Genomic DNA, 17,332 nt, shown 5'->3' on the forward strand with positions numbered 1-17,332 from the left:
ATTGAACCCGATACGGATTGAAATGGAGAACAGGGCCTCCTATGGAACCAAACAGTTCAAGTAGTGATGTCGATCACTGGGCCTTTTTCAATATATACCAATGATCCTTCAACAGTGGGGTTTTTATCCAGAAAATGTGACAGCAACTTTAATGGTTCACAGGTGGAGGCCAATGGTAAGGTAATTGTGTCCTCGTTAGGGCAATTTCTTTCATCGGTGTAAACTGGGAGCTTCCACAGCACAGGGGTTGAATACTTATGCAAGCAAGATATTTGTTTTTTATTTTTCTTAAAAATATTTCCCAACATAAAACCAATGTCACCTTACAATAATTGATTTTGAGTTTCAGTGTTTTAAAATAAAATATCAAACAGAACAAAATTTCAATGTACCATTTGTAATTCAGTAATATGAGAGAATTGGTCAGGGGTCTGAATACTTTTGCAAGGCACTGTATATATATATATATATATATATATATATATATATATATATATATATTGGTATTAATATTCCAGTTAAAAAGGCTCTGCCCTGCCGTTTTGTTCAGGCAGTTCCCTTAACCCTTTATCAGTGGCAAGGGGTGAAACTGCACCCCAGCGTGTTTAAAATCAACATAACTCATAATACTTTGCAGATCCCAGTATATCCTTACCTGGGATTAAACAAGGTAAAATCGATGAGCACGTCCTTGCCTGACTCGGGGCACGGGAGTAATCCTTCCTCAAAGTGCACATGGTAAATTGATTTATTCCTACATATTTATTTATTGAGCCATAGTCATTTTCATGACACTGCATCTACGTCACAGGGCCCTCTTTCCGAGTGGTCCTGAGCCCCTTATATGAAAAATAATACAATTTGCAAATCATTGTTGCTTATCTGGAGCAATTAAATCAAAAGAAAAATGAATCAAACGATGCGTGCAGCACATCATGTGGCAGACCAGATTCCAGTGCTCTTTCTGATTCACAGCCCCTTTTCTCCAGCATTGCTGTTTGATGAGCCTGCAGGTGTGGTACTCTAGTGACACTGTAGGAGATAAAGTGCCTGTCCCTTGTCTGGGGCTCCGGTGAAATGAAGGGCCTGTCTCCTAGTCCTCCTGCCCCTGGAGAGTCTTGTTCAAGTCCTGCACTAGGCCCTGGAGCCTGTCCAGGGTGGGGCTCACATTCTCCTGCAGCCACTCCTCCACAGTGTCAGGATAATAAATCTGAGACAGTGCTGCTCGCAGCTCATCCAGCACACGCTCCCACCTCAGCAGCAGCCTGCAGACAAACACACCCACACTGCTGACACAGGACATGGAACATTCATGCCACCTGGTGGTGTACCATGGTATAACAACACAACCCAAACACACCAGGGGGATTATTCTCAGACCATTTCCTACAGTCTTTTGTTAACTCCTATTTAATGAAAGGCAAAAAACTATTTCATTTGACAAAATTTGAACTCAACATCTAAGTTCTCTAATCCTAAACACTTCTTTTAAGTACTGACCACCTCTATAAATGTTGCTTTGGAAAGTTTCATGCACTTTCATTCATTATCTAATTTGGGGAGTTTTGAAAGAATCACATAAAAAAAAAAAAAAAAAAGATATATGGTACCCTATGAGGTTAAATAATTAATGACTGGTTTCACTGATGACGATTAGAACTCAGTCTACCTAAGGCATTCTATAATCGGTGTTAATCAAGATCTATAAAACCTGCCAGCAGAGTTTTAAACCCGCAATTTTGACTGTCATTTTGGGAGTGAGTTGCTCCCTAGATTGTGGTGCTGCTACTTTGTAAATGTAGCACAATCAGTGGTACAGTTTAGTCTATTGCATAACAGGAAGACCTAGTTCTATTCTGACATCAGAGTAATACAGCCTTCCTTACCCTTTGGCCTCTGGTTCGAAATGCTGGACCATGATAGGGTGTGTGAACTTGTGCTTCCTGTGATAGGGGCTGAACCAGCCAACAACAAACCTGCCAATGAAAGAGAGCCGGGGTTAGAGAGTACAGACACATGCACAGCTTTGGGCATCTGCCTTTTACATTAGACAGCACAGGTTATTGATAAGGTTATTCAGAGGGGTAGCCGCACATAACTTTCTTACAAGGAAAGACCAAAACACTTTTTATATACCGTAATAGCTATTAAAAAAACTGGCACATTTAGCTTACATGGAGACAGCTATCTCTCTTGCTAGTAAAAAAAAAGCCTGGACTCCATCCCTGCTTTGATCCATTCAGGAGACTTGTCCTTGCACAGTCAGTGCACCCTATATGTATCTCTTAAGTACATTAGTTATGTACTTCTTTTGAAAGAAATCCAAAAGGTCTAAAGGAGGATTGGGGTACATAGTAAAAAATCTAAGTAAAAATTCATGACGGTTACCGTGTACACAGAACCCAAGTGATGGTATGTATGCGTGTTTCTTATTTTGTAAAAGAATGAAGAATGCATTAAAAACAGTAAGAACATCCTCCATGCAGGCCCGTGTCTTCACACCACCTCCTTCCAGGGCAGTGGTGGACAACCTGCGGACCCCTGGGGGTGCAATAATGGCCTTCTATTCCAAGCTTGTACAATAAAAACAGAGCAGTGGAATGTAATATAGCCGCATACTCGGTAGCACTGTGGAACAGATCTGTGCAAAAAAACAAGCTGTTGATGATAAGCCAGAACGAAACACTGTAACCTTCCAGTGGAAGAACACGCTCCCAGTCCCGTGCTTGTGCCCTCGTCCCAGGATCATTTATGCAGCAGAGTTGAAAAAAAAGAGCCGTGAGAGGGGGCGGGTCTCTAAAACCCGCTTATCAACACACGGAGTGTATTATGAACAGCGGTAACCAGAAATTATAAAAACTTAACTACAAGAGCACCGCTCCTGCAATATGCTTTTTAAACAGTCACACACATTAACACAAAAAATATCCTGAACTGACGATACTCTTTCTTAACTGTTTTGGTGGAAATTATTTGGAATATCCAATTATGTTTTTTCTCCTCAACGCAGTGGGTCCCCACACATCACAGATGTTCTGAGGTCGTGTGAGGGTCCTCCGATCTCCCAATTTTAGAATCATTTTTACGCAGAGCAATCCAGAGCAGATTTATTAATTCTTATTAAAATTAATTAAACCAAAAAAGCAACGATTCCCAGTTAAACCTTGAAGATATTGCGTTTTAATCGTCAAGTCTCACCGTGAGAACGACAAGATAGTTGTTGTTAGTAAGTTTAATTTGTGCGATTCTTTACTGCAGTGAAACTGGGAAGAGAGTTTACAATGGATACATAGATACAGAAGTGGCGAGAGCAATGTAATAAATAAGCGTCAAATTAGCAACAGACTGACAGGAATCTGACTTCAAAATGAGGGTGGAAATATTGTCTCCCAAAAGTCACATAATGGTAGGAACTGCACATGTATTACCAATAATGTTATTTGTTATTCGATTAAAATGGTAACAATGCTTATATTTTAGTCAGTGAATGTATTTTTGATTATTTCTTTATGTATTTTAATTGGCAGTTTCTGGCATTTGGATGTGTTGTTGGGTCTGGTGGCCCTCAGGGCTGTTTACGGTCACACAAGGGGCCCTGTCATTCATTTCAGTTGCCCACCACTGTCCCATGGTCTCCCATGCGCAGTCCTGACCTGTTCCCTTCCAGCAGCTCATCTCCTGTCACCTTCAGATATCCGCTCACTTGAGTGACCAGCCTCGCCACCTCGCAGCCAGGGAAGCTCCCAAAATCCTCTCTGCATTGCGAAAACAAAAAAGAGTGAGTCTACAGGAATATGGCACTGAATCCACCTGACTTTCAGAAAGATCAAGCTATTACATGTATACTGTATAATGAGTAAAATCAGTTTTTGTTTTGTTTTGTAATAGCGCAATGTCTGACAGAATCACTGTTTCAGGGGTGAAGAAATTACTAGAGCACACCCCACACCAGCCCAGTGATCATTTTTATACATTACAGAAATCAACCTAGTTAAAATATACTGGTGACCAGGGGTGGAAAGTACACTACTTAAGTATTTGTTTTCAGGATCTGTACTTTACTTAAGTACTTTATTTTTGGAATATTTGTACTTTTACTCAAGTACGTTTGTTTAGAAAATATTGTACTTTTTACTCCACTACATTTCCCAGAAGCATCTCGTTACTCGTTCTGTCAGCACACTGAGTCTTGCGCTGGCCAGGATTCTGATTGGGTAAAGCAGAGTCACATGCACAGTGTCTGCTCGCTTTGATGATGACGACATAGTGGGTGCGTTCACGACACTTTTTTGCCAGCTAGATTGCAGACGGGAGTCTGCGCGTAACGTCACGGTCTGTGCAGAGGGAGCGTGGACAGATTTGGTAGATGAACAACTGTTCTGAGCAGAACCAAAATGGAGGTGGTTTGAGAGAAATTCTAATCGCAGAAGTGGATGCAATCGAAGTTCCCTTTGTGCTCCACCAGCTTCATAATTTACAGCATGATCAGAAAATGTATAGTAGAAACAGTCCCTGTTATAAAGAGATAATATAAACGTATGTTTTGTGATGTGAGACAAATTAATGAGTATTGTAACGGGCAGGATTCCCCCCTGCCCTCTCACACAGGGGTTGTTAGACAGTACTCTATTTTGATCTGGGACAAAAAAAGTTCAAATACTTGCACATATGGTCACATATCTCGCTTCAACTACCTGTATTAAAGCTAATTTATTTTCCTTAATTCAAAGTAGGTTATTCCCTGTCCCTGCCTTTCATCAATAACCAATTACACCTGCTGAAAATAACAGAGCGGTTTTAGGTTCATTTCAACCGTTTAGCATTATTTTATTTTTTTACATGTTTAAACCTTTACAATAAATATCTGAATATTTGAAAAGTATAATGACTCTTTTTCCACACAGTTAAATCATTTAAATTTGTATTACAAATCATTCATAAGATAATTAATGACACGACTTGAAGGTGATTCACACCACCTGACTAGGTGGCAGTAGCACATGGAGTGAGGATTGTATCTGGTTGCCTACACACTTCTTTGTCAGCCAACGCTCATCCATTGTTTTGAGCTGCGGCTGCTCCAGCGCAGTACCTCTTGAGAAGCTGCGGGCTGTGCAGACTTTTCAGACCGTGGATGCGTGACCTGGTGACGTCTTTTCCGGCTGAGTTCACGCAGACGATGAATTTGGACAGGTTTTCCGCAGAATCTGCGCAGACTTAGCAAAGTCTGGTATTGTGAACGCAGCCAGTATGTTGATGCCCAACCAGAGACCGTTTTGATTTTTAAAATAACCAATCAACAAACACAACGTTTAGCTGCGGAGGATGCATTAGTAGTTTAGAAGAGTAACAGGAATCTACAAGCAGTTTCAAAACAGGATTTCACATTTTTAACATTTGATCCTAGAATTGTTTCATGAATTGTGTTTTATTTATGGAAAATGGTTGTGACAAAAATTTAAATTCCTGATTTGAGATTTAAATTAAGCATTCGAACCAGAAGGAGCGGGCTTAATCGTGTGGTAACGCCTGCTTCGTGCAGTTACACGCCCGAGCCGAAGGCTCAAATGCATACGTTAAACAAAATTTTAAAATTAAGTTTTTCTAATAGTTTTGATTTTATATAGAACTAGTTTTTGTTGCTAAGCGTTTATCTCAGTATTCCATGAGTAATGTGGTTTTCTCACAAATCATCCGTGGTCTGTTCAGGCTCTGGTTTAATCCAAGCAGTGGACCCTGTAGGCTACTTCCAGTTGCGTCGTAAATAACAATTTAATACAGTACTGTATTTAATTAAAATATTCTACTTACATGCAGCTGTTCGTACCCTGTTTTGTGAAGTGTTTGTTATTTTTTAAAACTAGGATTTGAGTGCATATTTGTACAGCCAGCTAAATATCAGTATTCACTGTTAGGCTACTTTATAAAATTGTTATTGGTAATCGAGCTGTTGTGTTCATAAAGTTTATTCAAAGTGCTGTCACAGAACAGGTACCATGTCTGTGTTGCTGGTGATCCGTTTAAATAAAGTTATTGAATGTCAGTCTGCAGCCATTTGTTTTACAACTTCTGAATAAATCCATAGAGTAGTTGCTATAGCCGCTGATTAACATGATTGAGTTTATTTTACTTTATTCTAAATTTTAATAGATACATTAAGGACAGCTAGGAAGTAGACATTGATAGACTGCGTTCAGAGTGTGTGTAGAGTGGAGATTTTCTTCCATCAAGCAGAAAAAGGTAAATACGATCAGAAGCGAATACATACTGTAGGTCTGCAGTAGAGAGTGACATGAAGACAGGACTCCCACGGGACCCACAGGTTTCCCACGGTATAGGAAGAAAGTTTTGTTAAATTTTGTAGGACAGGCTGGTACAGGAGTGAAGCTCATGGGAACGGACGGGACTGGGAAATAAAAAAAAATAACCTCTCAGGACGGGCAAGAACGGGATTTAAGCTTCCGGAAATGGGAAGGAACAGGACTACTCTGCCACCAGCAGACAGGAAGGATGTTTTTTTTTTTGCTGTTTAAAGTCGTAAGAGCCTATGACATGGAACTTGACTGTTATCATAAACATACAAAATAATATTAGCAGATCTCACTTGAACATATAATCACATTCATTTTACCAAATTATGCTTAATCTCGCTACAATTAATCAAATAATACCCGGAAATACACAGAGGGCGATCTCCATTTCCTGGTTTGGGGCCAGGAGACTGTGACGTCACAGAGGGAGATACCCACACAGGCTCCTTGCATCTGCCAGTATGGCTGACAGCGACAGTGAAAGTGAGAGTAGACTAATTTTATTAGTTTCAGACACCTCTCATGAATGTGATTTATGTAGTGATGGATCTGATGTAGAGAGAGAAAACAGGGTTTGTCTCCCGTATCAATTGAAACCGTATGCCTCTGAATCAGAAGGGTCAAACTCGGACAGAGACTCCGACAACATCAACGCGGATGGACCAGAGGGATGTCCACGGAGAATCAGCGTCTTGGCAACATGGAATGGTTAATAAAAACTTTTACGTTTAACATAGATTGATACTTAAAATATTTCATAATTGTATAGTTATGTCAGTCCTTTAGTTAACAATATTGATACATGAATTATTGATACTAGCAGAATAAATGAACGCTGTGGACTGCTACTGGCATGTATTTAACATATCTCTCTCTATATACTGTGACAAAGCACAACTTACTCGGGTTCGTGCCCCTTTAAAAATACGACCCAGAACAATGAAATTGAGTTTTAAGCGCTAGTGCGCTATTTTTAATAAACAAAATGAAACAAACACAAAACAACACCTAGCTCCTCTTGGAGCACTAACTCAACTTCCAGGAACACCCTTCCTAACACGGGACAGCTAAGCTGTTTTCCCGTCCTTACAAAAACACACTGGTGTCACACCGCACTTACTTCTTCTCTGGCTACTCGGAGACAGAGCACCTCTCCTGCCTCCTTCTACTCAGCAGCCTAGAGCAGACTGACTGCTCTCCTTATAAACCCTGCACCTGGCTCTAATTTACAATCATAGCCAGGTGCAGGTGATAATTAACAATAAAACAATTAACAGAAAACATTCCGCACATGTTTTTACTGCAGAGAGGTTTTAACCCCCTCCCTGCTGTCTCACACATCCCCCCCCATGTCTTTTCAAGACACCGGCCATACCACGGCCACCTCCCTCCACCCTTAAAAGACCACCCAGCCTCAAGTCCAGCAATGTCCATTGCCGCCCTCTTCCACGGGCGGGCTTGAGGATGGGTCGGTCCTTCCGGCGCTGCCAGGAAGGGACCGCAAACCGGCGACACGGGACCCCACCGGGCTAACAGGGCCGACCGAAGCGTAGGCCGGGGCACTGGAGGATGCCGCAGTGGACACAGGTCTTCCCCTGGGAACTGGCGCAGTGATGTCCGATCACCCAGGGGGAGCGAAGCAGCTAACAGGGGGAGCAACAGCGACGTCTGGCAGCAGCCCAGCGACGTCTGGGTGCTCGGGGAGAGCGGAGCAGGTAACCAGGGGCAGAGCTGTGGCCAGTGCTGCAGACTCCTGGGCTCCAGGTCCAGCACAGGGAGGTCCAGGAAGACCGGCAGGGTGTCCAGGAGCAAGGGGTGAGGGACTGGACGCAGCGGCGCCGAACTGGACTGTAGGGGTGGTGGTCGGGGCTGTGGTGGCGGTATGCTTTTCACCTCCTCCCCTCTGGGCTCCTCCCCTCTGGGCTCCGGAAGCGGCGGCTCCTCCCCTCTGGGCTCCGGAAGCGGCGGCTCCTCCCCTCTGGGCTCCGGAAGCGGCGGCTCCTCCCCTCTGGGCTCCGGAAGCGGCGGCTCCTCCACTCTGGGCTCCGGAAGCGGCGGCTCCTCCACTCTGGGCTCCGGAAGCGGCGGCTCCTCCACTCTGGGCTCCGGAAGCAGCGGCTCCTCCCCTCTGGGCTCTGGAAGCGGCGGCTCCTCCCCTCTGGGCTCTGGAGCTGGAGTCAGCGGGGTACCTCTTACTTGCTCCCACTTTTGGAGTAGCAGGTCTAGCTCTGTCGGCTCAGGATCCGGTAGCCCCCACTCCTGTCTCCACTTCTTTGTCTGCTCTTTCTGAGCAGCGGTGTTACGATTGATCATTGCGATCAATTCTTTAAAATCCATTTTCTGGGTCGTAGGGGTGCCCACACACTCTCTGCCCGCATTCTCCACCATATGTGACAAAGCACAACTTACTCGGGTTCGTGCCCCTTTAAAAATACGACCCAGAACAATGAAATTGAGTTTTAAGCGCTAGTGCGCTATTTTTAATAAACAAAATGAAACAAACACAAAACAACACCTAGCTCCTCTTGGAGCACTAACTCAACTTCCAGGAACACCCTTCCTAACACGGGACAGCCAAGCTGTTTTCCCGTCCTTACAAAAACACACTGGTGTCACACCGCACTTACTTCTTCTCTGGCTACTCGGAGACAGAGCACCTCTCCTGCCTCCTTCTACTCAGCAGCCTAGAGCAGACTGACTGCTCTCCTTATAAACCCTGCACCTGGCTCTAATTTACAATCATAGCCAGGTGCAGGTGATAATTAACAATAAAACAATTAACAGAAAACATTCCGCACATGTTTTTACTGCAGAGAGGTTTTAACCCCCTCCCTGCTGTCTCACAATACATATGTGCAGTATATTAAGGATGTGCACATTTTCGGTTTTTATGAATACTACCCCTAATTATAATGCAGAGATGTCAACGGCTACAATTTGGCCGCAACAGCTATTATTTTTTGGAGGTTCTGCTACGGTGCTACCATGACGGGGTATGTATAATACTACGATTTTTAATAAATAAATACATGGATACTCCCTGAACGTTTATGAAATATTATTTCAATACCATGTTTTGTTGTTTATTTTTTTAATGAATTAATAGTTTGTAATACTGTATTTCATTGAGAGTTTATTGTGGCATTGACATACTAAAATCTGAGCCGGGTTGCTTAGTAACCGATTTAGAAACTGAAACTGCCGCACAAAACTCTAAACAGTTGATGGGACGGGAAAAATTTGGACAGGACAGGATGGGACAGGATTGGAAATGATGACTCTTTCATGGGATGGGATGGGACGGGTACATGTTTGACAGGACAGGATTGGAAATGATGTCTCTTTTATGGGATGGGATGGGACGGGTACATGTTTGACAGGACAGGATGGGACAGGATTGGAAATGATGACTCTTTCATGGGATGGGATGGGACGGGACGGGTACATGTTTGACAGGACAGGATGGGACAGTATTGGAAATGATGACTCATGGGATGGGATGGGGCGGGACGGGTACATGTTTGACAGGACAGGATGGGACAGGATTGGAAATGATGACTCTTTCATGGGATGGGATGGGACGGGACGGGTACATGTTTGACAGGACAGGATTGGAAATGATGACTCTTTCATGGGATGGGATGGGACGGGTACATGTTTGACATGACAGGATTGGAAATGATGACTCTTTCATGGGATGGGATGTGACGGGTACATGTTTGACATGACAGGATGGGACAGGACTGAAGTTAAGTTTCATTCCTGTGTCACTCTCTAGTCTGCAGGACTTTTTTTTTTTTCCAGGCAGATTTCCACAGGTAAAATTTAAGGGCGGCTACTTTTTGCTTCTGATACTTGAGTACTTTTAAGATCTGATACTTTTGTACTTTTACCTCAAGTAGTTTTCTAGAAGGATACTTTGACTTTTACTTAATTATATTTTTTTCCAAGTAACAGTACTTTTACTCAAATAATATGTTTGAATACTTTTTCCACCCCTGCTGGTGACTTGATTAAACATGACCAATATCCTCGAGTGAAACTACAGCAATACATGATGATTAAAAGCATGTTTCATGAGATAATAAACAAATAGAAAAATCAGAAGGTATTCCTTAAAGCAAACTGTACATGTCTGACTTAAAACAGAATTTCGGTTATTTGGCAACGTGTCTTGAGTACATCTTTGCTAAGTTCTGGAAATAAAAAGGGCCATCATATTACGAGCAGAGTTACTTTCTTTAGAATAACTTCCTATATAATTTTCAGATTGCAGTGACAACCAAGACCAAACAGGAATTGAACAGAAAATGTATTTGTGCTGTGATGTTTCAAGCAGACTGCAAATACTCTTTCAGAGTAATTCACTTTAACTTTTATGAAACCAAGACTACTAAAAATGTGTTAACATCACAACAATAAAAGCTTCCACTCCTTAATTTATACAACTGAGTACCATTCAATGGAAATTAACTTCAGTGGTGTTTACTGGGAGATGTAGCTGTTTGTCAAGTTTAATCAGAGGTTACATATTCCCCAGGACTGCAATCCCACAATGCACTGCATATGTTGTACACACGAGGAGATTTCTATGTAAATGAGGAAGTGAAATCAAAATGATTATGTCAAACAGATAAAAGAAAACTTAGGCAATCTCAGATAAAACAGGAGTTGTTTTTATTGGTTTCTAGCGTAAAATCAGATTGTTACTGATTGGTACTCAATAAATGATGGAAAGTTTTGTTTTGTGTAATTAACACTTTTTAAGGGCTCTTATTCTATTTGAATTAATATCCAAGAAATTAAAACATGTGAAACGGAATTACTCAGAAAACCCAGCTATTTGCACAGCCCTAGTCATTCTACAATGGCAGCCCTACACACAGAGAGCAGGTACCGTATGAAGGTGTCCACTTCCACTGCGGAGATCCCCAGGGATTGTTTCAAAGTCTGTTCTGCCTCTTCAGTGAAGCTGCCTGGAAGAGGGAGAAATTGAAGAACAGTGAAACTCTTCAACACCAGGGCTTCTACAAATCAAGGCTTTACAAGCCATCGTCCCATTGCTAGTATTTACCGTGCTGTAGAGTCTGCAGGCAGGCAGCCAGAGAAGGAATGGCCACTGGTAGTAATTCACACAGCACAGAGAAGTGGTCATACCTGCAGACACAAACCACACATACCATTGCCTTTATCAACTGTGGCTGTAACTTCAAACACACTTTTGTGCGTTGTTTTGCACATGTATTCTGTAATGTGTAAATTCAAGAATATATTTGATTACATGATGACAAACTGCTTAGTGACTGGGAAAACAATCAGAAGTAGAAGTGTTAACAGTTTAGAATTTAAATACTTAAATGTTAATGTTAAACTTTTGCCTAAATGTTTAACCATTGTCAAAAACATGCAGGCCACATAAAGGTAATACATAAAGTGTTGTCCAATTTTTCACAACCTTTTCCTCTCACTCTCTCTCCCATCTCCACCCCTCTCCTGTGTGTCCTCTCTCCCATCATCTCCAACCTCTCTCCTGTGTCTCCTCTCTCCCATCCCCACCCCAGGTGTAATTCCCAGGGGAGGGAGAGGAGTCTCAGCAGTGGATATAGTTAAATATTCCACACATGCAGTGTTATACACAAACATTGCAGTAATATATAAAATGTACTTAGAATGTTACAAACATTCCCAATATGTTAAAATCTGAACGTGAAAACGTTTATGCGATTCCTGACCTTTGCCAGCCGGTCAGTGCAATGCCCTGCAGCTGGACAGCCCCTCTGGTCAGAGCCTTGACCACCTGTAGCCACTGCGTGTGATTGTCCAGGTGATTCCTGATGCAGGTCAGGCACTGGTTGACCTCTGTGGACCCTTTAAAAGAGCTGGCGAACCACAGCTTGGTCAAGCCGCCTTTCTGGTACTTATCAATTAAAAGCACTGGGAATAAAGACAAAACTTTAAAACACTTCAAAAACCCAATGTACAGTATATAGTGCCTACATCAATGGTAGGGTTTGTCTACTTCAGTTTCTTAAAGCTTTACCTAATTGTTTAAAGAGTAGCTTCAGATTTATTTTCTTCTTCTATGTACCCTTAACTTTTATTATGTGGTTCCAAGTGGTTATTATTGAAATGACTCAAATATTATGTTTGGTCAGGAGGTGCTCTTCGGCCTAGTTTGCATAGTTTGACTTTAACGGATTACAGTACAACGTTGCATATCTGACCCCGTGGACTGGGGTATAGGCACATAAGTGAAAAAGTCGGATTTTACGAACATCTATAGAAAAAGCATTTACACATCCAGAAATAGGTTAGTGAACAAAAACAACACGCAAACTGCTTTAAACATGGGGATTTTTTTTTACTTTAAAAGTAAGCAAATGTAAATGAGATTAATTAGGCTACAAATACACAGTGTTGCTATGCGGTTTACTATAAGCCATCTCCACGCAAAGCTTTAAAAAACAAAAAAAATAATAATAATAATACAAAACAAACAGTAAAAAGGACAGTAACCTGCAACTGATGGCTTCTTTCTTAACTCTAGAAGTCCCTGCCTCCCTGGTTCTGCTTTCTTAATATCTCTGTAATGGTACTTTGCGCCCTTTCTTGATTTTGCCAACAGCCAATAAACAGCTTGGTTTGAATATTGCTTCTGCTATTTTAAACAAACGGCCGGTAAGCATTGCTTTTATGAAGCTTGCTTTGTTTAATTCAAATGCATTTAAAAGCCACAACAACACGCTGCCAATATCTGAAAGCTTGCGCTCCATCTTATAAACATATTGCACAAAAAATAAGCTTTCTCGACTGGTGTATTGAAACATCACTGCTACATGCAGCTGACTGACACACGCACACAGTCCGCCTCTCTTAAAGGGGAACGCACCAAAAGGCTGATTGCTATAACGCTTTCTTTCTGTTTCCATCGCGGAAGCTGCTTTTGCTACCAATGCCATTACTCTCGTAGCCTACTTTTAATATTTATTTATTTATTTAGCGAGGCGGTTAATTGATCAGGGCGGTTACGTGACAGTCGGATATGCGACGTTCCACTGTATAGCTAAATACAATCCCAATATCCACAGGAGGCTTGGAGTGTATAGGAGAAACAAGCAGACACACGGACAGACACGCGGACATGATCAGCGCAACAGGCCGTTTTTGAATAAGGACACAAAAAAGTTTTTTGGGACAAGACAAATTCTGAACTATCTGACTGCTAGCCCAACATTGACTTGTCCAGTCAGGTGCCTCATATGTCTTGCTCTATATTCGGTGCTGTGTGCTATTGTGGCCTCAGTGCTTTGTCCTCTCCTACCTGTTTTCTCCACGTCCAGGTTGGGGAGATAGTCCCAGACCATCGGCTCCACTAGCTGCCCAATACCAGACTCTGCAAGAAGAGAGAAAACCCAACCCATTTACTTTTAAAACAGTGTATATGTTAAATACATTATTAGAAACAGTACTTGAGCGGCAACTGTACTTTGAATTATTTACCTCCAATTACTTTCTTAAGGACACACAACATATTTTTTTCAGCTCCCTGTGTTTCATTACTGGGAGCTGCAGTTTGTCACTATGGGCTGACTCCTGACCTGACAGGAAGTCTGCGCTCATGCTCCTCAGCATGTCGTCCCACATCACAGGCTTCACGGCAGGGTGGAAGCTTCGCAACTGCTCTGCTACCTTCACCACGTGAGAAACAAACAGACTGTCCAGGAGCCGGTCACTGCTGCTAAGCCACCGCTGAGACTCCTCCCCCTCCCCTAAGAAATACACCTGTCATGGGAGAAGGGAGAGTAAGGGGAAACAGGAGGCAGTGGAGAGCAGAGATTGGGGAGAGAGGAGAGAGCAGTTACAGATTCCTGGCCTTCCTCTCCGCGGAAATACAACTTCCTTGGGAGAAGAGAGCGATTACACCTGCCTCCCTCCCCCTGGGAATACTCCCTACTCCCCAACATCTCATCAGCTCTGATGTGTAGCCAGGGTACCTTCTCTCCCCTGTACCCTCGCACTCCTCCCTCTCACCTCGTCAGCGCCGATGTGTAACCAGCGTGCCCCCGGGTGTAGTCCCAGAACTTGCTCAGTCATGGTGTGGATAAGCTGCAGAGACTCTGGCCGGTGGGGGTTCAGTGCGTTGGGAGACCACTTCACCTCCCGCAGGTGAGAGAACTGCTTGTGCTTCAGGACGAACTGCAAAAGTGAAGGGGCTCAAACTCACACACAACAAATACTAGAAGTTGGAGTCCTCAAATGGCTCACTTGGTAAAAGCACAAAACTGACTGGAAATCACCTCACTAATGCACTTGGGAGCTGCTGTAAGGTGTTGTACTGTTTTATGGATTTCTTTTGTTTCTTCAAAACACAATGTGTATTAGTAAACATTTTACAAGACAAACCATGTTATTTTTGATGGTGACAATAGAAACCTATCATTTGTGAGGTTGGGGACACCAGAAACATATTATCGTGACATCATGTCTCCGGATCAGAGTTTTATATACTAGAAGCATCAGGCATTTTAAAACTCTCTTGAGATCCACTCTAATATTTACAAGGTTGTTTTTATCGGTTTCCAGAAAATCCAGGACTTTAGTAGATACATTTACAGGATGTACAGCAGTGTGCACATTTATTAGAACACCCACTGCTTCTGTTGTTTTCATTTGTTGTGCATACAAAATCAAACTGAACTGTACTGAAAATCTTGGAGAATTGTCCAAATAGGCAAATTACTGATTGTCTAATTGAATTCATGACCACACATGCAATTCATTAAAATAGTAAGAGGAGAGAAACACATAGCCACAACTGGGAAAATGCATGAGACTTTTTAGAAGTTGTTTAAGATATCCAAAGCACAAAGTGGTCTAACATTTTCATATGAGTGCATATTGTTTCTATATCACTGATTACTGACTGAAAATTGAAATTCTCACCCCCAGAGGTTTTCATGCAGGTAGGGATATATGTGCACAGTACTGTATCAATGTGCACAGTACTGTATTTGTTTGGTGCATTACAAGACCATATCCCTTTAACCTGAAGCACGCTCTCTCACCTCCATGTGTCCAAAGGTCTGCACAAGAGGGATCACCTCCAACCCATTGGACTGAGCCAAGTCCAGCAGCTCCCTGATTTCAGAAGGGCTGCAGAGACACAAGGGCTATCTGCAATAAAACACTCTTCAGTAAAAGAGCAGAATGAGCAAGCTGATCCCCCCCATTCGATGCAATGTCAGTCTTGGCAGTCACAGACAGGGTTTACATGTGGAGTGAGAATGTCCCTTGCTATTGTTATAAAGTGATGTTTTTCTAAATTTAAAAAAAGAAAAAAGTAGGAATTCAAAGAGCAACTTGGTAATGTATTTTTCTTGTTTAGCCATTACTGGTTACACTCTGGTGTACCAGCTGTACTTAGCAAGCAGAGCTCTAGTCAGGTGACAAGGGTGCTTTAAACCTTTAAAAGGTAACCAGGGTGTGATGATCGAAACAGAAAATGATATACAAAGCGAATCTAAACAACAAGAAAAAAAAAACATTATTTCATGGCTGTACCATGTTGGCTTGGTAACCCTATATTGACATGTGCTATCAGCTCACGCGTGTTCTCAATTGGAATACGTGTGTGCTTACCTGTATGCGTGTTTAGCTCTTAGGATCTCCAGGCTCCCTTCATAGGGAAACATGTCTTCATACTCCAGGAGCAGGGCGTTTGCTCCCAGTCGAGAAAACAGAGGGAAGAGCTACGAAAAACACAACCACATGCAAGACGTGTTAAATCAACTCAGGAAAAAAGATTAATTTAAATAGGCAACATTCAAGTTAAAAAATGTGAGTGAAACTGAGAAGAAAGGTGGGAGTTAACTCTACCTGCGCCAGGTATACAATTCTGGGCGGGGCACCTTTCAGATCCAGGTGGACTAGCTTCAGTCCGATTGGTGGCCTGTCATGAACCTCAGCCTTTGCCATTGTCTTTTGTTCAGCAGGACAGACTAGAAAAGTCAAACCAAGAGCGGTTACGTTTGTTTCGATGCAGTTCAGTATTTTTTTATTGAAAAAGTCAAAATGGTCTTGCTTCTATTTCAAACGGTTATAAAATGATGTGATTGAATGATGTATTCAGATTACCAGTGTTTTTCTCATTGAATACATTATTACAGTGTTTTATATTGTTTGAAGCAATACATAAATAAATAAAAAGCTGTGATAAGAAATAATGACCTTGATGTTGTTTACGAATCGCTGTAGAAAAATACAGAAACAGAAATCAATGTTGAAACCAATGCATATATAAATTATATATTCATAAAACAATTTTTTTTGTATTGTAATGCATTGGCATTGCATTTTATATCACCCTTTTCTTGCATTTTTTTTCGTGTTAACTTTAATTACCTAAACATTATTGTAACCTAGTACAATCTTGCACGAATATCCCTGCGAATTCCTTCCGTGGTAGTCTGACTACAGCCAGTCAGGGCCGAACATGTTTTTATATTTTGTGTCACCACACCAAATTTCATTGAGCAACAAAGCTTTCTAATTTTATAATGCTTTTTATTTTTATAAATCAACAACACGGTAAAGATCTGACGTGGCCAGCCTACGTAAACCTTGAAACCCAATTCAACTGCTTCGGTCCTACGCACTAAGTCAAACCACTGTCTCTCACAATTAATAATAATATATGCAAAGTATGGTTTTCCAAGACCCGCACGTGTCTTGCCAGAGGAGGTGTACTTTGTATGTGTGTGTCTACTTGCTACAGTTAAACCTAAAATAAAATATTTGGATACTTACTATGACTGCCTTACTCCCTTTGCGATAAACACACAGCAAACAAAACAACAGATCACGTGGGCGAGCTCGGCACTCTTTTGCTTTCGCCTGCCTGGCTGCATTGTAGAATATACACGAGTATTTCCAGATTGCGCATCAAGTAAGAGGTACGTACAGTACTTACAGGTACAGATTTAATTTCTCTAACCGGCTTTACAAATTGCATCTAGACTCAA

General features: G+C 42.0%; 1 protein-coding gene across 5 annotated transcripts; it reads right to left on the minus strand.

The window, feature by feature from the left end:
* Positions 1-451: 451 nt before the first annotated feature.
* Positions 452-17,204, minus strand: hexd (hexosaminidase d). 5 transcript variants are annotated; one of them, XM_034041070.3, is made up of 14 exons: positions 17,118-17,204; positions 16,539-16,559; positions 16,188-16,309; positions 15,951-16,060; positions 15,377-15,464; positions 14,343-14,507; positions 13,910-14,093; positions 13,633-13,704; positions 12,044-12,245; positions 11,386-11,468; positions 11,209-11,287; positions 3,654-3,755; positions 1,887-1,976; positions 452-1,265 (listed from the first exon to the last, which is right to left on the minus strand). In XM_034041070.3, exons 3-14 carry the CDS (start codon positions 16,284-16,286, stop codon positions 1,094-1,096), a joined length of 1,446 nt encoding a protein of 481 aa, XP_033896961.1. In that variant the 5' UTR covers positions 16,287-16,309; positions 16,539-16,559; positions 17,118-17,204; the 3' UTR covers positions 452-1,093. The 5 variants fall into 5 exon arrangements, 4 of the variants coding, with proteins under 4 accessions (XP_033896961.1, XP_033896963.1, XP_058848479.1 ...); XM_034041072.3 differs by lacking the exon at positions 16,539-16,559 and having other exon boundaries at positions 17,118-17,189; XM_058992495.1 differs by lacking the exon at positions 16,539-16,559 and having other exon boundaries at positions 1,097-1,265; positions 3,620-3,755; positions 17,118-17,192.
* Between the last annotated feature and the right edge of the window lie 128 nt (positions 17,205-17,332).

This window comes from Acipenser ruthenus, chromosome 19 (genome assembly GCF_902713425.1).
Source record: "Acipenser ruthenus chromosome 19, fAciRut3.2 maternal haplotype, whole genome shotgun sequence".
Taxonomy (NCBI): Eukaryota; Metazoa; Chordata; class Actinopteri; order Acipenseriformes; family Acipenseridae; genus Acipenser; species Acipenser ruthenus.